General features: G+C 37.1%; 1 protein-coding gene across 1 annotated transcript in view; it reads right to left on the bottom strand.

Annotated features, from left to right (window-relative positions):
• The window catches only part of CCDC7 (coiled-coil domain containing 7), a 185,219-nt gene extending 167,580 nt beyond the window's left edge, over positions 1-17,639 (bottom strand). The window contains exons 1-2 of the mRNA XM_045820006.1: positions 17,361-17,639; positions 15,892-15,984 (exon numbers count right to left, since the gene is read on the bottom strand). Of these exons, the coding sequence (XP_045675962.1) occupies positions 15,892-15,984; positions 17,361-17,639 (372 nt within the window). The remainder of the gene's footprint in view (positions 1-15,891; positions 15,985-17,360) is intronic.
• Positions 17,640-23,805: the final 6,166 nt, after the last annotated feature.

Below are 23,805 nucleotides of genomic sequence, written 5' to 3'. Positions count from 1 at the left end.
AGAAAGATATTGACAGTGACACAATTACAGTAGGGGATTTCAACACCCCACTGTAAAAAATGAATATATCTTCCAAAGAAAATATCAACAAAGCTATTGTGGCACTGAACAATGCCTTAGATCAAATGGACTTTACTGATATATATAGAGAGAGCCTTTCATAGCAAAAAAGCAAAATGCACATACGTTTCAAATGCACATGGAACATTTTCAAAGACAGACCACATGATAAGACACAAAACTAGCCTAAACAAATTCAAGAAAATTGAAGTCATATCAAGCATTTTCTCTGACCATAAGGGACTGAAACTGGAAACCAACCTTGAGGAAAACTCAAAAGCACTCAAACTCATGGACATTGAATGGCATGCTATTAAACAATGAATGGGTCGAGAATGAGATCAATGAAGAAATCAAAAAGCTTCTGGAAACAAATGAAAATTAACTCACAACAAACCAAAATCTATGGGATACAGGGAAGGCACTCTTGAGAGGGAAGTTCATAGCAATACAGGCATGTGTAAAAAAGATAGAACCATTTCAAATAAACAATCTTACCCCTACATCTACAAGACCTTTAAGAACAACAACAAAGACATACGAGAGCAAGTAGAAAGAAGGAAATAACCAAGATCAGAGAAGAACTAAACAACACAGAGTCTAAATCATAATTCTAAGGTTCAATAAATCCAGGAGCTGGTTCTTTGAAAAAATAAACAAAACTGACAAACCTTTAAGCACACTCAACAAGAAAAAAAAACAGAAGACCCAAATAAACACAATCAGAAATGAAAGAGAAGATATTACAACTGACACCACAGAAATACAAAGGGTTATAAGAAATTACTATGAAGATCTATACACCAAGAAATTGGAAAACCTAGGTGAAATGGATAAATTTCTAGAAAAATATAATCTACCAAAACTCATTGAAGAAGAAGCAGAAAGCCTGAACACACCAATAACAGCTGATGAAATTGAAGAGTAATAAAAAAACTTCCGACATACAAAAAGCCCTGGACTAGATGTTTTCACAGGAGAATTCTACAAAGCAATCAAGGAAGAGCTAAAACCTACCCTTCACAGACTATTCCAAAAATCCAAGAAGACAGAAGACTCACAAACTCTTTTTATGAAGTGAGGTTCATCTTAATTCCAAAACCAGATAAAGACACAACAAAGAAAGAAAACTTCAGGCCAATATTGCTGATGAACATAGATGCTAAAATCCTAAACAAAATGTTGGTAAACTGAATCTAGCAATACATTAAATAGATCATGAACCATGACCAAGTGGGATTCATCCCAGGGATGCAAGGATGGTACAATACTTGCAAATCAATAAATGTCATATATCACATAAACAAAAGCAAAGACAAAAATCACATGATCATACCAGTAGATATGGGAAAAGCATTTGATAAGGTACAGCACCCATTTATGATTAAACCACTCAGCAAAGTGGGAATAGAGGGAAAATTCCCCAACATAATAAAGGCCATATGCAAGAGACCTACAGCCAACATCATACTCAATGTGCAAAAGCATAAAACTTTCCCACTAAGATCAGGAACAAGACAAGGTTGCTCACATTCACCACTTCTATTTAACATAATATTGGAAGTCCTAGCCACAGCAATCAGACAATAAAAATAAATAAAAGGCATCCAAATTGAAAAAGAGAAAACAAACCTGTCATTGTTTGCAGATGACATGATAGTGTACATAGAAAACCTTATAGGCTCCACCAAAAAAACTGCTCGACCTCATGAATGAATTTGTCAAAACAACAAGATAAAAAGTCAATACTCAAAAATCAAATGCATTTTTGTATACCAACAATGAAACATCAGAAATGGAAATCAGGAAAAAATATGCCATTTGATATAGTAACAAGAAAAATAAAATATCTAGGAATGAACCTAACCAAGGAAGTAAAAGACCTCTACTAATAAAACTACACAACACTGAAGAAAAAAATTAAGGATGACACAAACAAATGGAAACATGTACCATATTCATGGATCAGAAAAATTAACATAATCAAAATGTCCATAATACCCAAAGCAATTTATAGATTTAATGCAATACTTATTAAAGTATTTCACAGATAAATTTTATGGCATATTTCACAGATATAGAACAAACACTTCAAAAATTTATATGTAACCATAAATGACTGTAAATAGCTACAGCAACTATGAGAAAGAAGAACTAAGTAGGAGGGATCACAATACCTGATATCAAACTGTATAACAAGGCCACTGTAATCAAAACAGCCTGATATTGGCATAAGAACACACACATGGACCAATGCAACAGAATAGAGAGCCCAGAAATAAACCCTAGTCTCTATGGTCAATTAATATTTGACAAAGGGAGCAACATAAAATGGAGTAAAAATAGCCTCTTCAAAAAATGCTGTTGGGAGAGCTGGACAGCTACATGCAAAAATATGAAACTTGATCACCAACTTACACCATACACAAAAATAAATTCAAGGTGAATAAAAGACTTAAATCTAATCCATGACACCATTAAAATCCTAGAGGAGAACATAGGCAGGAAAATCTCAGGTATTTCACACAGCAACATTTTTACTGATATGTCCTGTAGAGCAACGGACATAAAGGAAAGAATAAACAAATGGGATCTCATCAAAATAAAAAGCTTCTGCACAGCTAAAGAAAGCAGTATTAAAATAAAAAGAGAACCAACCGTATGGGAAAACATAGCTGCCAATGATACCTCAGACAAGGGTTTAATCTCCAAAATATATAAAGAACTTACACGACTCCACTCTAAGACAACCAACCCAATTAAAAAATGGGCAAAAGACTTGAAAAGACATTTCTCCAAGGAGGACTTGAACAGACACTTCTCGAAGGAAAAGAGACACTTCTCCATAGGATCCAGGAACATATGAAAAGATGCTCAGTATTGCTAGCTATCAGGAGATACAAATTAAAACCACAATGAGATACCACTTCCCACCAGTCAGAATGGCCATCATAAACAAAGCAACAAACAACAGGTGTTGGAGAGGCTGTGGAGAAAAGAGAACCCTAGTGCACTGTTGGTGGGATTGCAGACTGGTACAACCACTAGAGAAAACAGTATGGAATTTCCTCAGAAACTAAAAATGGATCTGCCTTTTGACCCAGCAATTCCACTGCTGGGACTATATCCTAAGAACACTAAAACACCAATCCAAAAGAACCTATGCACCCCAATTTTCATAGCAGCACAATTTACAATATCCAAGTGCTGGAAGCAACCAAGATGCCCATCAGTAAATGAATGGATCAAAAAACTATGGTACATTTACACAATGGAATTCTATGCAGCAGAGAGAAAGAAGGAGCTCCTACCCTTTGTGACAGCATGAATGGAACTGGAGAGCATTATGCTAAGCGAAATAAGCCAGGCAGTGAAAATCAAATACCGTATGATCTCACCTTTAACAGGAACCTAAACAACAAAACAAACAAGCAAGCAAAATATAACCAAAGACACTGAAATAGAGAACAAGCTAACCAGAGGGAAGAGGGGAGGGAATTTCAGGGGAAAGGGGGACAAGTTTACAGGAGCAAGTATAAAGGACACATGGACTAAAACTAGGAGGGGTAGAAATGGGAGGGAGGTGAAGAGGGCTGTGGGGGTTGGCTGGGATGGGAGTAAAAGACAGAAAACTGTACTTGAACAACAATTAAATAAAAAATTTTAAAAAAGAAAAGAAAGAAAAAGAAGTTCAAACTGGTAGTTACAGAATAGTCGCTGTGGACATGTACAATAGTGTGATGATTGACTGAGGGAGTGGAGGGGCTGGGTGGATGAGGGTAATAGAGAAAAATATGGGGCAATTATAACAACATAATCAGTAAAATATAATTTTTAAAACATCTCTTCAAAAATGGTTTTAGAAAAATCAGACAGATATATAAAAAAATAAAACTAGACCACCAATTCACTCCATAACAAGAATAAACTAAAAATGGATAAAATACTTAAATGTAAGTTAAAAAATCATAAAAATCCTAAAAGAAAACATGGGCACTAAAATCTAAGACATATCTCATAGAATGACTTTTGCCATTATATCTCCTAGACCAAGGGAAACAAGGGAAAAAATAAACAAACAGGACTACATCAAATTAAAAAGCATTTGCACACCTAAAGGAATCATTGGTAAAATAAAACAGAAACCCACTATACAAGAGAACACATTTGCCAATGAAACATCTTATAAGGGGTTAATATCCAAAATATGTAAATGTCTTATATAGCACCAAAAAAACAAACAATACAATTAAAACGTGGGCAAAGGACATGAGTAGACATTTTTCCAAAGAGGACATACAGATGGCCAACAGACATATGAAAAGATGTTCAGTGTGACTAATCATCAAAAAGATGCAAATTAAAAGCATAAGGAAATATCATCTCACACCTACCAGAATGTATACCATAAACAAATCAACCAACAAGTACAGGCAAAGATGTGGAGAAAAGGGAAACCTAGTGCACTGTGGGTTGGAATACAGACTTGTGCAGCCAATATGAAAAACAATATGGTGTTTCCTCAAGAAATGGAACTGCCTTTTGACCCAGCAATCCCATTTCTGGGAACATATCCTAATAATCACAAAACACCAATCAGAAAATTTATGCATCCCTATGTTCATAACAACATTATTTACAATAGCCAAGATCTGGAAACAGACCAAGTGGCCATCAGTAGATGTGTGGATTAAAAAGCTGTGGTACATCTGCACAATGGAATACTACACAGTCATAAAAAGAAGAAATCTTACCTTTTGTGACAGCATGAATGGACATGAATATTATTATGCTAACTGAAATAAACCAGTTGGTAAAAGATAAATTCCATATGATCTTACTTGTGTGTGGAATCTAATGAACAAAACACATTGAGGTTGAGGTAAGTGGTGGTGGGGGGGAATGGAGACAACTGTACTTGAACAACAATAAAAAAAGAAGTTAAAAAAACACATACTGAGAAGCAAAATAGAAACAGAAGCATGGATAGATAGAACAGATAGACTAAAAGATGTCAGAGGGGAAGGGGGATGGTGGACTGGATAAACGAACATGAAGGGATTAGTCAAGAAGATATATACATAACCCATAGTCAGAGGCAACAGTGTGCTGATAGCCAGAGGGAAGGGAGTAGTGACAGCATGGGGAATGTAGAAAAAGGGGAGGGAATGGGAACATCTGTAATAATATAAACAATAAAAATAAAGTAAAAAATAGGAGATATAACATGCATTACTAATCATAAGAAAGCTGGTATCAGACAAAGCAGACATCAGAACATAGAACTATATCAAAGATAAATAATTTTGAACTTCTAGTTCTGACCATGATGTACTAGGCTCATTCCTCTAATCTTCTCTCTACAACTAAAATATACTAGATGTAATATAACAAACCCAGGAATATTCTGAAAGATGAAAGAGAAATTCAGGAATCTTGAAACTTGAGGGATAATGAGTTCCTTAGGTTTTCTTTTTACATACATATAAAATGAATGGAGAGCACTGGAAAAGACTGCAGCTTGGAACTGACAATAATAAAAATGCTAAGTCTAAAATGACCAAAAAAAAATCCTTAAGAAAAGCCAAAGAATGTGGAAAGGTGTCTCTACCATAACACATAACCTTTTTGACAATACCTATTATACTTGAGCCAAACACCAAGAAAAAACTGCACCACCACCCCAGATATGTAAATAGGGCTACAAAACAATGTGGCAATGAAAGCTGGCCTTCCTTATTCCCCACCAGGGTGGTTTCAGCAGGGCTAGAGAGTGGATCTCCACCACCTAACCAGCTGTAGTACGTGGCACTCCAGTTCTGCCACCAGAGTGGCACTGGTGGAAGCAAGCAGAGAACTATTTTTCCTCCCTTGTCTGTAAGTAGCAGTCAGAATGAGCCAAGGATGTCTGTTCTCATCACTATTATTAAATATAATACTGGGAACCAAAGCCAGCACAGTAACAGAAGAGAAAGAAATACAAAAAAAATCATATTGAATAGGAAGAAGTAAAATTGTCCTTATTTAAAGGTGATGTAATTGCCTATATAAAAAACCCCAATAAATATTCATAAAAGTTCCTAGAATGAAAAACTACATTGAACAAGGTTGCAAAATACAGGGTGAGGCAAAATTAGGTACAGTTGTGAGTACACGAAATATAATTTCTTCTTGTATTATTATTTATTAAATATTATATTATTTTCCATGCAAATATGTGTAAACCTACTTTTCCCCCTTGCTGTATAAGATCAACAAACAAAAATCAATCATATTTCTACATTCCAGCAATATGTGAAAACAATTTTAAAACATAATGCCACTAAAAGTAATTCCAAAAACATTAAATATTAATATATAAACCTAACAAATCATGTACAAGATTTGAATGGTGAAAATTACAAAATTTTAAAAAATTATTTCATTGTTGTTCAATTACAGTTGTCTGTGTTTACCCCCCATCACTTCCCCCCACCCCAGCCATCCCCACCTCCCTCCCTTGCTTCTGCCCTCCACCTTGGTTTTGTCCACGTGTCCTTTATAGTTGTTCCTGAAAACCCTTTCCCCCTTCCCCCCATTATCCCCTCCCACCTCCCCTTTGGTTACTGTCAGATTGTTCTTAAAAAATTACAAAAGTATGATGAAAGAAGTCAAATAAACTCTAAAAAATAAAGATATATCATGTTCATTGATTAAAAGACTCAACATAAATGTTCTATTAACAAAAGCCAAAATCAATCTCTGCCTAATAAAAACAATTACAAAAGAAAAATACTATTATGAGTAAAGCACATTAAAGTACAGTTGAATACTAAGAAATATTTAAAATAATTCATCTTATTAATAGATTTTTAAAAACTACATTTTCACCCTAATAGTTACATAACTTCAATATATACAATAAAAATTCTTTAATTCAATAACTTCTTTACTGTTTTGTTATTTATCAAACTAGAAATAGAAGAAACTGTTAACATGATAAAGAATATACATCTCGAGACTCCCAGCCAAGATGGAAGCATAGGTAGACAGACTGTGCCTCCTCATACAACCAAAATAAGGTCAGCAACAATTTAGAAACAAGATAATAACCAGATCTGACAAAAAATTGAACTTTATGGAAGTCCAACAACCAAGGAGTTAAAACAGACACATTCATCCAGACTGTAAGGTGGAGTGGAGTTGGGCAGCTAGGCGGAGAGGGGTCACGGCACCAAAAGCAGTGGCACCAGGTGAGCAAGATGGAGGCAGGCAGGCAGACCCTGGGTGAGCAGGCAGCAGCTGGCAGACCCCAGGCGCAGGGTGGCAATGGAAAGACCCAGCGAGGCAGAGATTGTGAAGCAAGGCATGGCGTGCAAGGCAGCTGGCTGACCAGGCTGTCTCAATTCACCTGCTCAGATAACGAAGGTGAGGCTGGGGAGTGAGACCGACCATGCAACCCAGGGTCCCAGCACTGGAAAGAAAACCCCAAGGCACTGACTGGGGACACCTGTGAAGGCTGCAGTGCAGGGAGAGATTCCAAGCCTCACAGGAGAGTTCCTTGGAGAGACTCACAGGGTCCTAAAATGTGCACAAGCCCACCCACCCAGGAATCAGCACCTGTGAAGGCCCAGTTTGTTTGGGGGAAGAGGGGGAAGGGATTGCAATCTAGGAGAGAGCAGAGCAAGCACCATTGTTCCCTCTTGGAATCCACCCCCACATACAGAATCACAACCCAGAACTGGGTTGCCCTGCCCTCGTGAACACCTAAGGCTTTTCCCCTCACACATAACAGGCATGACAAGAGTTTTTTTTTTAAAACAAAAACAAAATAAAACAAACAAACAAAAAAACTGGGCCAAATGGAAGAAGAGATCAAAGGTCCAGAACAAACACAACTGAGCAACCAAGAGATGGCCAAACTATCAGATGCACAGTTCAAAGCACTGGTGATCAGGATGCTCACAGAGTTGGTTGAATTTGGTCACAAATTAGATGGAAAAATGAAGGCTACACTAAGTGAAATGAAGGAAAATGCACAGGGAACCAATAGTGATGGGAAGGAAACTGGGACTCAAATCAATGGAGTGGACCAGAAAGAAAAAAGAAACAACCAAACAGAAAAGAACAGAAAAACAAGAATTCAAAAAAATGAGGAGAGGCTTAGGAAATTCCAGGACAGCTTTAAACGTTCCAACATCCGAATTATAGGGGTACTGGAAGGGGACAGGAAGAGCAACAAGTGGAAAAGTTATCTGAACAAATAATAAAGGAGAACTTCCCCAATCTGGGAAAGGAAATAGACTTCCAGGAAGTCCAGGAAGCTCAGAGAGTCCCAAAGAAGTTGGACCCAAGGAGGGACACCAAGGCACATCATAATTATATTAGCCAAGATTAAAATGAAGGAGAGAATCCTAGAAGCAGCAAGAGATAAGGGGACAGTTACCTACAAAGGAGTTCCCATCAGACTATCAGCTGATTTCTCAAAAGAGACCTCGCAGGCAAGAAGGGGCTGGAGAGAAGTATTCCAAGTCATGAAAGGCAAGGACCTACATCCAAGATTGCTCTATCCAGCAAAGTTTTCATTTAGAATGGAAGGGCAGATAAAGTGCTTCTCAGATAAGGTCAAGTTAAAGGAGTTCATCATCACCAAGCCCTTATTTTATGAAATATTAAAGGGACTTATCTAAGAAAAAGAAGATAAAAAAAACATGTACAGTAAAATGACAGCAAACTCACAATTATTAACAACCACAACTAAGATAAAAACCAAAAGAAACTAAGCAAACAACTAGAACAGGAACAGAACCACAGAAATGGAGATCACATGAAGGTTAGCAACAGGGGAGTTGGAGGAGGAGAGAGGAGGGGAAAGGTACAGAGAAAAAGTAGCATAGATGGTAGGTAGAAAATAGATAGGGGGAGGGTAAGAATAGTATGGGAAATGTAGAAGCTAAAGAACTTATGACACATGGACATGAACTAAAGGGGGTAATGTGGGTGGGAAAGGGTGTGCAGGGTGGAGAAGAGTGAAGAGGGGAAATGGGACAACTGTAATAGCATAATCAATAAAATATATTTTAAAAATAATATGTGAGATACCAGAAAAAAAAGAATATACATCTCAAACTAACAGCTAATCATATGCTTAAAAATAAAAGCAATAGCATTAAAAGGCATATAAATAAGTTTTAATTAAACTTTAAGATAAGTGTTGTTTGCAGAGGATGGAGAAATCAGTACACTATTTTCATTACCTAAGAGGATCATTTTTGTTGTTTTTTGTGCCTTCTTTTTATTATTTTCTTCAGAACACTTTTAAAAAACATTATTGATAATCAAAAATCTTGAAACTACAAAGGTATTTAAGGCATGATTTTTAATTTTTAACTTAATTTTTAAATAAATTTATTGTTATGATATTGGTTAATTATACAGATTTCAAGTGTATATTTTTATGACACATGATCTAAATATTGTATTTTGTGCCCACCAAATTCAAATCATCTTCCATCTTCATATATTAGGCCACTTCTAAGTCCCCCAACCTCCATCCCTCTGATAACCAGCAACTTAAATATTTGGTGAAGTTTTTAACATTTTCTGTATAATCATGGCATCTGCAGAAAGTCACATTCTCTTCTTCCTTCCCAATTTGGATGCCTTTTGTTTTTTTCTCATCTGATTCATTGGGCTAGGACTTTCAGCACTATGTTGAATAAGAGTGATGAGAGTGAGCACCTTTGTCTTGCTCCAGATTTTAGAGGAATAGCTTTCAGTTTTTCACCATTGAGTGTGATACTGGCTGAGATTTTGTCACATATGGCCTTCATTATGTTGAGGTACTCTCCTTATATACCTATTTTATTGTTTTAATCATAACTGGATGTTTTACCTTATCAAATGCTTTTTTGCATCTATTGGTAAGATCATATAATTTCTATCCTTTGTTTTGTTAATGTGGTGCATGACATTGATTTGCATATGTTGAATGATGCTTGTGACCTTAAAATAAAACCCACTTGCTTGTGGTGTATTATTTCTTTTAATATATTGTTGTATTCACTTTGCCAGTATTTTTGTACCTGTATTCATCAGAGATATCAATCTCTAGTTGTGCATGTGTGTGTGTGCATGTTATCCTTGCCAGGTTTTGGTATGAGGGTTATGATGGCCTCATAAAATGTGTTAGTAAGCATTGCCACTTCTTCAATTTTTTAGAAGAGTTTGAGAAGGATAGGTAGAATTCACTAGCAAAGCCATCTGGTCCTGGACTTCAATTTTTTGGGTGGTTTTGACTCTTTTTTTCAATTTCCTTACTGTTGAACAATTTATATTTTCCAATTCTTCATGAGTCAGTCTAGGAAGGTCATATACTTGTAGATATTTATCCATTTTTTCTAGGTTGTTGGATTTGGTGGCATATAATCTTTCACAGTATTCTAGTATAATCCTTTGTATACATGTGGTGTCTGTGGTAACTTCTCTTTCATTTCTGATTTTATTTATGAGTCTTTTCTCTTTTTCCTTTAGTGAGTATAGCCAGGGGGTTGTCAGTTTTATTAATCTTTTTGAAGAATTGGCTCTTTGTTGCATTAATTTTGTGTATAGTCTTTTTGTTCCCTATTTTATTCATTTCTGCTCTAGTTTTTATTTCCTTTCTTCTGCTGACTTTGGCTTGCTTTTCTTCTTTTTTTTGTTATGTTGTTTACTTGGGACTTCTTTTTTTCTTGAGATATGCCTATAATGATATTAACATCCCCCTTATTAGTGCTTTTGCTGATCCCAAAGATTTTGATATGTTATACTGTCAGTCTCAGTTGTCTCTCTATATCTTTTTATCACATCTTTTATTTATTTGACCCAGTCACTTTTAGTAGTATATTGATTAATCTCCACATAATTTTGGATTTCTCTACTTCTGTTTTGCAGTTGATTTCTAATTTTGAAGCCCTGTGGTTAGAGAATATACTTGGTATGATTTCAGTCTTCTTAAATTTGTTGAGGCTAGTTTTGTGATCCAATATACGGTCTATCCTTAAGAATGTTCCATGTGCACTGGAGAATGTATAATCGTGTTCTGGAATGAAAAATTGTAAAGGCCAATTATGTTCATTTGCTCTCATGTGTAATTTAAGGCTAATATTTCTTTATTGAATTTCTGCTTGGTTGGTCAATCTAGAGTTGTCAAAGGAGTAGTATTAAAGTCCCCAACTATGACTGTGTTTTTGTTAGTTTCTCCCTTCAGTTCTGTGAGTAGTAGCTTTACATATTCCAGTGGTCCCTGTGTGCATATATATTAAGAAGTAGTATGTCTTCTTTGTGTTTTCCACTTTGAAATTTCATTTTATTTCAGATACTGTCTTTTTAAAACACTATTTTTAAAACATATGGTTTAATAAGAGTGACAAAGTAAAAATTACCTAGTGAGTTATGACTGCAAGCCTCAATTTTTAATTTACATTATTAATCACATTTAGTTCCTCTCTTTAGTTATTTATCAAATTTGTTTATGTCTTATTGATGTAGCATCCCCTTTATCATTATAAAATGTCCATTTTTGTACCTTGTCACCTTTATTATTTCAAAATCTATTTTGTCAGATGTAAGTATGGCTACACCTGCTTTTCTGTGGATGTTATTTGTCTAGAGAATCTTCTTTTGCACTTGCACTTTGAGTCTAACCTTGTCTTTGCACCTGAAATGTATCTCCTGGAGGCAGCATGTGGTTGGGCTTTGTTATCTGATCCAATCCATTACTCTCTGTCTCTTCACTGGTGAATTCAGTCCATTTCTATTTAGGGTAATTATTGATGTATGAGTATTTTATATAGCCATTTTTCTTTTGTTTTCCAATAGCTCTGTGCTTCAAATAGTACTTTTCCTTTTTATTTCTGTCTGTGGTCTTTGCTTGGTGGTATTCCAAAATTATTTCCTCTGTTTCTTCTTTTTTTAAGCTATATGTCTCAATTTGGATATTTTGTGTGTGATTACCATTAGGTTTATGAAAAAGAAAGTTTCATATATACAGATTTTTTTCCCTTTGAATCTGTCCAATGCCAGGCCTTCTTTGGAAACAGACACTTACCCCCTCTCCTTTCATGTTTTTGTTTTCATAAATTATCTCTGTTTACACTAAAAGATTGCTGATTATCTTATTTGCAGTGTTGTGGCCTTGTGTTCTTTCTTTCAGGTAGAATAACCTCTTTGAATATTTCCTACAATAGCGGTCTTGTGGTGACAAGATCTTTCAGTTTCTTTATGTCTGGAGAAATCTCACTTCTTCATATCTAAAGGATAACTTTGCTAGTTATATTGTTCTTGACTGGTAATTTCTCTCTTTCAGTAGTTTAAATATGGGATCCAGCAAAAGTAATGACTGCTTGAGTATGGTTGGTAGGGTAATAGTATGGGTATAATAATTTTTGGTTTTAATTAAACATTTCACTTAATATATCATATGGTATTGCTTGAGTGTGATATGTAACAGAATTACGTGCTTATGATATTGTCATTAAATTTTCTAATAAAAAAGAGGGGCATTATTTATGCCAGACCCTGTGTTTGTACCCACTGTCTTCTGGCTTGTAGAGTTTATGCTGAGAAGTACAATGATAACCAGGCGTCTTTATAGGTTTCTTTCTTCTTTATCTGGCTGCCTTGAGAATTCTTGCTTTGTCATTAATTTGTGACAATTTTAGCACAATGTGCCTTGAAGAAGGCCTCTTTGGATTGAAGTAACTAATTTTGTTTGCTTCTTGGATGCAATGATCTGAATCTTTCCATAGTTTTGAGAAATTCTCATCAACAATTTGAATAGTCTCTCCATTTCCTCCTCTTTCTCTTCTTCCTCTGGTATGCCTATAAATCTTATCTTGGTTTTTTTTTTTCTGATGGAATCAGATTAATCCCACAGTGCTTAAATCTCTCTCTCCTTCCCTCTGAGTCATTTCTATGTTTCTATTTTTTAATACATTTCATTGACTAAAATGTATTCCACCCTGCAACCCTATCCCACACACATTCCCCAACCTCAGTTCATGTCCATGGGTCCTACATATAAGTTCTTTGGCTTCTACATTTTCTATACTATTCTTAACCCCCGCTGCCTATTTTCTACCTACCATTTATGCTACTTATTCCCTGTACCTTTTCCCCCATTCACCACCCCCCTTTCCCCACTGACAAACCATGTGATCCCCATTTCTGTGATTCTGTTCCTATTCTAGTTGTTTGCTCAGTTTGTTTTGGTTTTTGTTTTCTTTTTCAGGTTCAGTTGTTGATAGTTGTGAGTTTGTTGTCATTTTAATGTGTAAAGTTTTGATCTCCTTCTTTTTCTTAGATAAGTCCCTATTTAACAGTTCACACAAGGGCTTGGTCATGATGAGCTCCTTTAACTTGATCTTATCTAGGAAACACTTTATCTGCCCTTGCATTCTGAATGATAGCTTTCCTGGATAGAATAATCTTGGATGTAGATTCTTGCCTTTCATGGCTTTGAATACTTCTTTCCAGTCTCTCCTTGCCTCTAAGGTTTCTTTTGAGAAAACAGCTGTTAGTCTTATGGGAACTCCTTTGTGGGCAATGCTCTCCTTTTCTCCTTTTGCTGCTTTATCTTCAATCTTGAGTAATGTAATTATGATGTGCTTTGGTGTGTACTTCCTTGGGTCCAACTTCTTTGGGACTCTTTGAGCTTCCTGACATCCTGGAAGTATACTTCCTTTGCCAGATTAGGGAAATTCTCCTTCATTATTTTTCCAAGTAAGTTTTCAAATTCTTACTCTTCCTCTTCTTCTGGCACCCCTCTGATTTAGATGTTGGAATGTTTAAAGTTTTCCCAGAGATTCCTAAGCTTCTCCTCATTTTTTTTGAACTCTTATTTCTTCATTCTGTTTTGGTTGAATGTTTATTTCTTCCTTCTGGTCCAAATCGTTATTTGAGTCCCAGTTTCCTACTTTTCACTGTTGGTTTCCTGTATATTTTTCTTTATTTCACTTAATATAGCCTTCACCTCTTCTGTTATTTTGCAGCCATACTCAATCTTTTCTGAGTGTCCTGATTATCAGTGAACTCTGTATCTGAAAGGTTGACTATTTCTTCTCCATTGCTTAGTTCTATTTTTGGAACTTTGATCTGTTCTTTCATTTGGGCCATTGTTTTTCTTGGCATGCCTGTTACATTGTAAGAGGCGGAGCCTTAGGTATTTGCCAGGACAGGGCAACCCACATTGTTGCATTGTGGTATTGATTGTGGTGAAGGGGTTAGAGAGAGGATAATGCCACTTGTTCAGCTCTCAGACGGCTTTCAGTCATTTCCCCCAATACCACACACAAATTGAGCCCTTCTGGCACTGATTCCCAAGTGGGTGGGCTTGTGTATGTTCTAAGACCCTGTGGGTCTCTCCAACAAACTCTCCTGTGAGGGTGGGAGTTTCTCCCACCCCGCATTTCCCACAGATTTTTACAGACAGAGGTTTTGAGGCTTTATTTCCCCAGGCTGGGACCCTGGGTCGTTCAGTCTTTCTCACTCTTCAGTTGTTCTTCCCACTTTATCCGCATGTAAATGTGGGACTGTCCAGTCTGCCAGCCACCACCTTGCTTCACACCCTGGCTGCCTATCTCCACTCCTCCTACCAGTCTGGATAAATGTTTCTTCTTTAACCCCATGGTTGTAGAACTTCCATACAGTTTGATATTAGGCAGTTCTGGTTATTTTCTATATTTACATTCTTCATTCTTCTTTTGGTTATGCAAGGAGGCTAAGTATAACTACCTACACCTCCATCTTGGTTGGAAGTCTAGATTTTTCATTTTCTTTCTGAGCTGCCTTTGCTACTGGGTTATTCATGGTATTTGGCAGTTTCCTTTTCTATCTAGGTATCTATATATTAGTGGCACTTCTCAGCAGTTCACTGTGAAGAGATCTTTCTATTATTTTCCAGTAGGTGGCACTGAATAACATTTGTTTTCTTTTTCTTTTTTCTTTTTTTTTTTTTAGCTTTGTGAAATCCCATTGCTGACCCCTACAGCTGATATCAGTGTGGCCATAATTCTTGGTGGTGACATTATATGGGGAAACCCAGTCACCTTCTTTGTTTTGTACTCCTGGTAATGGCAACCTCAGATCTCCATGGGGCCCCCCTCTGCCCCTGGACCAGGAATCAGTTACAGAGTATACCCTTAGCTCTGGGGACATAGTGATTCTGTAATACTATTTCTCATGTTTGCAGATAATGTGCTCCACAACCCACTATCAAGGGCAAAGGAAGGCAACTTTTGGTCATTCATGGAATAGCCAGTTTTCAAGACTTTCCTTCTTTGTCTGGAATTCTAACCACCCAACAGCCACGGTAGCATCCCCATGCTGTGCGCTTTCCAAGATCTCCAGGCTCCGCCACAGCTTGTGCTGATCTCTCCAACAAGAATGCCCACCAAATTTCTCTGCTCCTTCTAGTTGAAGGGAGTGCTAGCCATAAGTGGTTTTCTCCCCTCTTCTGACTGTGCTCTGCCATGAGCTCCCAGATGCAGGGCTGCATCCATGGCTAGTCTCAGGTTTACAACCTTCTCACCTACCATTTGTTCCTGCTTGCCCAACTTTAGATGCTTCCATGCACGGATCTTTCAGGCATGCCTGTATGTTGAGTAGTGAATCCTTTGTTGAGTTATGGCTGTTGAAATCACTGAAATTTCAGTGAGAGAGACCAAAGGTATCTCTTATACCATCATTATTCTGACACTAGCAGAGGATCATTATAATGGATGGGAAATTCATTCTGTAAACATACATGGACTAAAAAACAAGTTTAGGCCTTTTCAGTGTCAATGTCTCTACATTAGGGTTATGCATACTTACAGATAAAGATAATTCTTCATGTTTGGTCTTCACAACTGGTTTTTCTACATTTTCATTGCCAATTCCATAGGTTTCTTCCAAAGTAGAAACAACCTATGAGAAAATCAAAGTAAATTAAGTACTTCCATAGTTTAAATTATTATAGTAAACTTAAAAAGATATTAAGTCAACCATATCAGGACCTTTTTGGCAGTAACATTTATTTCTGCCAGTGTCATAAACTTAAATGTTCTGTCTCGTTCCCCATCTTCTATCATCACAAAGAAGTGATGAGCAACAGTCCTTGATGCTATTTCCTAGCAAGAGATGCCCTAAAATGCTTCCACTTCTGTGTTGACAGATATCTAAAATTAGAGAATCTGCCTATGCATTGCTGAAGCATCACCTCTACCCACCACCAAAATATTCCTCAAAATATGACTCAAACTTCTTGTTTGAAGAGAGTGGGGAAAATAGAGAGACCAGAAGCAATAATTTTTTAAAGCAAATTCTCTAAACTAAACCTTCAAACTTTGAGCAAACTTCTATTTTGCAAGTTCTACAAACTATATTCTTTTTATGTTTGTGCTATTCCTTGATGTTCCCACTTGGTGTCTGCTACATTTACAATTCAATTCTATATCATTGGGCAAAAAGAAACCCAGAAAAAGGGAGATTTCTTTCCCAACACTAAGAGCTCAAGTTTCTAAAGTGCAAAAAAGAGTTGACATAACAGGTATGGGACTTCAAAAAACCTAGTTTTAGAAAACTCTGCTTGCATCTCAGAACTTAGAATTCAAGAAAGTCCCCACCATTCATTAACTGATTAATGGCTCACTGTCCCTAAACTTTTTGTACAAACAATTAAGCTGAACATTTGCTTTCCTTCAGAGAGTCTGAAATTTCTTTTTTTAAAGATTTTATTTATTTTTTTATTTTTAGAAAGAGGGGGAAATGAGGGAGAGAGGGAGGGAAATCAATGTGTCATTGCTTCTTACATACCCCCTACTGGGAACCTGGCCCACAACCCAGGCATGTGGCCTGACTGGGAATCAAACTGGTGACCCTTTGGTTCACAGGCCAGCACTCTATCTACTGAGCCACACAAGCCAGGGCAGGAGTCTGTAATTTTGATACATGACAAGCAAAGAATACCAAAGTGATCAAGCTCTTATAAAACCCTGGGCACTGAGTCTCCAATGAATATATCTTGTACACATTTCATATGTTTTGTCACAGTTTGTTGTGGGAAGAATTAAACATGTCTTCTGTGACTCCAAAGGGAGAGGAATCTTGGAAGTTGGACCTGTTTTTCTCTACAGTTCACCCACGTGTCTTTTTCCTTTGCTAATTTTGCTTTGTATCCTTTCACTGTAATAAATCTTAGCTATTGATATGACTTATGCTGAGTCCAGTGAGTCACCTAGCAAATCACTAAACCTGGGGAAGGTCATGAGGACCCTCAACACAAGGACCAACAAGTGACTTACCATCTTCAGATGCTTGGTAATTTTCCTGAGCAATTCATTTTCTGCTATTAACTCCTTTGTCTTACTTGATGGAATGGGCAAAGCATACCTCACAATGGATTCTCCCGTTGGTGGAGATCTTAAAACCATTGGTTCAAGTTTATCACGTACTAATTTTGAACTTTGTTTTTCCTTTGGTTTAGGTGACAACGGTGAATTAAGTACTCCTTTTCCGTAACTTAATTCTGGAACATTTGCCAGTTTATTACTAGAGGACAACAGATGTTTTACTGGCTTCATTTTGTTATTTGGCTTCTAAGTTATAGGTGAAAAACTTTAGTCCTCCCTGTGAAGAAAAGATGATTTCAGATTTTAACTGATGGTGGGACTATCAACTGCCATGAAGATGGTGAATCCCAAAATCAACTCTGGAGAAATTACAAAATAAAATGGAAACATTCCTAACATCAAATAAAAAAAAATGTAAGACTCTCCTAGAGGTGACTGAAGGCTGATTTATGTATAGGCATTTAGAATGGGTGCTGACAGGAAAGAAGAAGACAGTGGCAGCAGTGAAATAATACATTTAGAAAACTAAAATATTATTATTGGCCCTGGCTGGGTGGCTAAATTGGTTGGAGTATTGTCCCATGCACCAAAAGGTTGTGGGTTCAATCCCTGGTCAGGGCACATATGCAAAGCAACCAATCTATGTTTCTCTCTCACATCAATTTCTCCTCCCATTCCTCTCTCTCTAAAAACAATGAACATTCTTCAGATCAGAATTAAAATATGTTATTCTTAGCTTTCCCTCATTTTGAAACTAATATATGCTCTTCAAATATATCACTATTTTCATAGAAGTAATATGTCACAGGGTATGAGCAGAGTACTATAAGGGGTCCACCAAAGTCATGCCAGCATAAGGAAGTATAGACTGGGCAGGCCTTAAGACTTTCACTCTACTTCTCTTTCTCTCCAAAGCTGATTAAGACTCAGGACAATGCCTCCTCCCAAAGAGTTTGAAAGTATATACCTGACCATGAGAGTTATCTGATAGACTGGCAAAATTGATACAGAAAATCATTGGCTCTCTATTGTCTAAAGCTCTCCAAACCTAGACTAGTCCCATTGTTTCGGGTTAAACTGTGTCCTCCAAAAAGATATGTTCAAGTCCTACCCCTTGGAACCTGCGACTATGACCACATTTGTAAATACAGTCTTTGCTGATGTAATCAAGTTAACATGAGGTCATGCTGGTTTTTGTTAGGCCCAAATCCAATGACCAATGTCATTATAAGACAGACATGTGAAGACATGCACAAAGACAAACAAGGAAGAAGGCCAGGTAATGACATAGGTAGAGATTGGAGTGATACAACTGTGAGCCAAAGAATATTAATATGAAAAATTGACAGTACCCACCAGATGCTAGGAAGAAACAGGAAAAGAGTCTTCCCTAGAACCTTCAATGGGGAGCATAGCCCTGCCAATATGTTCATTTCAGAAGGCTAGACCCCAGAAATGTGACAGAATAAATTTCCACTGTTTTAAGACACCCAGTTTGTGGTACTTTGTCATACCAGCCTTAGGAAACTATACATACACTGATGGAAATGATTTAAGAGAAAGCAAAATGTATGTGATGGAGAGGAAAACTGCCAGGCTGATATCCTTGAGTAAACAAGAAGAAATGGGTCTTAATGCACAAATGAGCTGGTGCACTTTAGATGGGTACAGGAAAAGTTATCTGTAATAACAGACAGGAAGGTGGAAATGTGGGCTACTTCAAGAAACCAGTAAGAAAATGGAACCCTTGACAGGTGCTAGAAAATGACCTCACATATAGATCCATGAAGTCCACATTTATATAAATGTTACACGTGATGAATACTTATATTTACATAATTGAAAACATCCTAAATCCAGATTTAGAGAAGCTTCAGGTTGAGATGAAGGCATAGGTAGATATGCTTCACTTCTTCATACAACCAAAAGGAAAACAACCAATTTAAAAACAAAAAACAACCAGAACATCCAGAATATCAAACACTATGGAAGTCAGATAGCCAAGGAGTTAAAGAAGAAATATGCATCCACACTGGTAGGAGGGGCAGAGCTGGGCAGCTGGAGTGGAGAGGATGTGCAGCAAGGCAGCAGTTGGTGGACTGGGCAGATGAGGCAGTGGGTGGCTGACTGAGCAGTCCCACATTGGTGTGGGGATAAACCAGGAGGAACAACTGGGGAGCAAGATAGACTGTGCAACCAAGGGTACCAGCACCAGGAAAACAAAGTTTCAAAGCTTCTCGCTGTAAAAACCTGTGGGGGTTGCAGTAATGAGAGAAACTGCCAGTCTCACAGGAGAGACTGTTGGAGGGGTCCATGGGGTCCTAGAACATACTCAAGCCCACCCACTGGGAATCAGCACGAGAAAGGTGCAATTCACTTGTGGGTAGTGGAGGAAGTAACTGAGAGCCGGTCAAGAGCCAAGCAAGCAGCATTGTTCCCTCTCTGATCCTTCCACCACATACAGTACCACAATGCAGTAACGTGTCCTGTCCTGACCAATACCTAAGGCTCTGCCCCTTACAACATAACAGGTGCACCAAGACAAAGAAATTGGCCCAAATGAAAGAATAGATCAAAACTCCAGAAAAATAACTAAGCGACGAGGAAACAGCCAACCTATCAGATGCAGAGTTCAAAATACTGCTAATCAGGACACTCACAGAAATGATTGAGTATGGCTGCAAAATAACAGAAGAGGTGAAGGCTATATTAAGTGAAATAAAGAAAAATATACAGGGAAGCAACAGTGAAGGGAAGGAAACTAGGAACTCAAATCAGCTCTTTGGAACAGAAGGAAGAAATAAATAGTCAACCAGAACAGAATGAAGAAACCAGAGTTCAAACAAATGAGGTGTGGCTTAAGGAACCTCTGGAACAATTTCAAATGTTCCAACATCTGAATTGTAGGGGTGCCAGAAGGAGACAAAGAAGAGCAAGAAACTGAAAAACTTATTTGAAAAAATAATGAAAGAAAACTTCCCCAATCTGGTGAAGGATATAGACATGAAAGTCCAGGAAGCTCAGAATACCAAACAACTTGGACCCAAAGAAGAACACACCAAGACACATCATAAGTATATTAGCCAAAATTAAAGTTAAGGAGAAAATCCTAAAAGCAGCAAAAGACAAGGAGACAGTTGCCTACAAAGGAATTCCTAAAAGATTATCAGCTGATTTCTCAAAAGAAACCTTGCAGGCAAGAAAGGGCTGGAAAGAAATATTCAAAGTCATGAAAAGCAAGGACCTACATCCAAGATTACTCTATCCAGCAAAGCTATCATTCAGAATGGAAGGGAAGATAAACTGTTTCCCAGATAAAGACAAGTTAAAGGAGTTCATCATCCCCAAGTCCTTACTATATATGAAATGTTAAAGGGACTCATTTAAGAAAAAGATAAAAACTATAAACAGTAAAATGACAACAAACAACTATCAACAACTGAACCTAAAAAAAAAAACTAAGCAGACAACAAGAATAGGAACAGACTCACAGAAATGAAGATCACAGGGAAGGTTATCAGCAAGGATGGGGAGGGGGTAAAATGGAGGAAAAAGGTACAGTGACTTAGAAGCATAACTGGTAGGTACAAAATAGACAGGGGTAGATTAAGAATAGTATAGGAAATGGAAAAGCCAAAGAAATTATATGAACAGTCCATGGACATGAACTAAGGGGAATGGGGAATGCTGGTGGGGTGTGCAGGGCAGAGAGGGATAAAGGGGGGCAAAAATGGGACAACTGTAATAGCATAATCAATAATATATACTTAAAAATAAATAAGTAAAACCATCCTAAATCATAGGAGGAGGATTATAACCATAACTTGGCCAAAGTTTATCAGTCACTTTTCACCACAAAGACAACTGTTTTCTGGTTTTCCTTCAAGGATAAATTTGATATTAATTTCAAACCATAATGATACAGTATACAAAATGGGCAGGGGGAGGATTATTGAAAAGCATGAATTGCCTGAATTCTGCATCAAAAGGAGCACGACTGCCTCTGTAGAACCCACACAGAGGGAAAATTAAGAGGAAAGATGCTTTTGCTAGAGAACCTAATGAAAATTCTCACAATGAAGAAGGAGGAAGCTCACCAAGTCTTCCCTGGGAGGAGTGGGTTTACCTGCTGAGGCCATTGGGAGTCAGGTTTCCGGGCGGTTTTCTTGTTTATGCGGGATCCAAGTTGACCAAATTGGAAATTCTGTGCCGCCCAAACTTCCTTCAAGACAGAAACCCACAAACCGCCAGACTCCAGCCCTGCTAGTTGACAAACTGACACTGAGGTCGAAAGCAAAGGCCTACCGTTGCGCCCTGGGCGGCAGCAATAATGACAGGGTGCAGGCCACAGGGTTAGGCAGTTGATGCCACGTCAACGACGCCTGACGCCAGGCTCGAAGTTCGATGCTCAGTGCTGAAAGAGGACCCTGGCTCCTGTATTTCTCTGAGTGGAAGTGAGAAATCTAGACATAGACAACTGTGGAGTCTTCAAGAACAATAATACATGGATCGCGACCTCATTCTTTCTTGCACTGTCACCCCTTCACAAGTGCAGGTTCTTTCAGGCATTTAGCCAAAAGAAATGAAACATTCTGTGTTTTGAAAACTTTGGGCATCACCAGCAAAAACTGAGCCCCAGGCCCTCATCTGCATTGGCTAAAGCTCTTTTCAGTGTGACATTTTGTGGAGTCCATTTACCAGATTCTGTGCTCCCAGGGGTTTCTGCAGCAGCTTCGAGATTTTATCAATAAAGTGGACTAGAAAGAAGAGTTGTGCCACAAAAATCTGTCACCATCCGTTTTCACGTACTCTCATATGCAATTTTCCAAGGTAGAATTTTTTTCAGTAGTTTAACTTCGATAAATTATGTCTTTTAAAAATTGAAAATTATTAATGTAAAACATTTTCCAAGTGAAACTTTTTTGACCAAAGTAAAATATTTAAAAATATCAACTTGATGTAATTTCATTGTTAATGATGGCTGTGTTTAAGAACAGCCACTCCAAATTCCTGAAAATTTAAAAATCAGCTCACAAGAGCTAATGCAAGCAGCCTCTAGTATAATATTGGCAGTTATAGTTGGGATTAATTGAAAAGGGAGGACAAGAGGCTTTTGGAATGCCAGAAATGTCTCCTGCTCTGACTTTGTGGGTGTGTTCAGAAATCATGAAGGTTAACAGTTATCATTTGTGCATTATTTCAGTATGTATTATGTCAACAATAGAAAAATATACATAATGTTCAAACTTATTAAGTACTACACAACATAAAACAAAAGTTGGCAATAAATTTAATCTGAGGAAATTGTTTACAAAGAATTGAATTGCTAAAGTCAAAATTTCTGAAAATCATTATAAATTTAAGGAGTAGGAGAGGTGCCACTAAAATCAGAAAAGACATATTTAGTTTAAAAAGAGAGCCTCAAATTTTCTATATTTGACAGCAGATTTCTACTATTTTCCAATATAAAGCCAGGTAATTAAGGCATGGTAATTAAGGAGTATGGTATTGCAAAATATATACAAAGAGATTAATACAAAATTAAAAGTTCAAAAATACACCTACTCATACACAGTCCCTGATTTACAATGGATTGGCTTACAATCCTTTCTCAACTTCACAATGACTCAAAAGTGATACGTGTAAGTAGAAATCATACTTTGAATTTGAATTTTAATATTTTCCCAAGCTAGTGGTATGTGCTACAGTATTCTGTAATGATGCTGGACAGGTGCAGCTTTCAGTCAGCCATGTGATCATGAGGGTAAAAAAACCTACACTCTACCTTATATTTTTTTATATTAGATGATTTTGTCCAACTGTAAGCTAATGTAAGTGTTCTGAGCACATTTAAAGCTAGACTAGGCTATGATGTGCAATAGATGGGATATATTAAATGCATTTCAACTTATGATATTTTCAATTTATGATATTTTCAGTTTATGATATGATTATCAAGATATAATCCCATCCTAAGACAGGATACATTTGTGCATCTGTTAATTTCCAACAGTGCCAATATACTTCAATGAGGAAAGAAAGATCTGACAAATAGAAACCCAGCAGCTTATGTCATTATAGGCAAAGGCTCCATTACTCCTGGCTAATGACATATCTGAAATTTAATTGGAATTGGATCAGACTTTTTACCATGGGCATTTACTACATTTATCATTCTTTGAGAGAGACTGTAAAGACTTTTGCTTCCAGAGAGATGGAATAATGGCTTTATCCTCCTGGCTAAAATTACTAAAAAAATAGATTAAATATATAAAATAATGAATTTCAAGACATTGGCTATCAGGCCATGAATGACAATGATCCTTGTGTAACAGGAAGCAAGTAAAATGAGCCCTTTGATCTCCTAAGCTTACTTTGTATAGAAACCAGTTTCCAC

The sequence above is a fragment of the Phyllostomus hastatus genome, unplaced genomic scaffold, assembly GCF_019186645.2.
Source record: "Phyllostomus hastatus isolate PE091 unplaced genomic scaffold, TTU_PhHast_1.1 phas_scaffold_39, whole genome shotgun sequence".
NCBI classification, from domain to species: domain Eukaryota; kingdom Metazoa; phylum Chordata; class Mammalia; order Chiroptera; family Phyllostomidae; genus Phyllostomus; species Phyllostomus hastatus.
The sequence above is the reverse complement of the archived record's forward strand: the minus strand, read 5'-3'. Positions and strand labels throughout refer to the sequence as shown.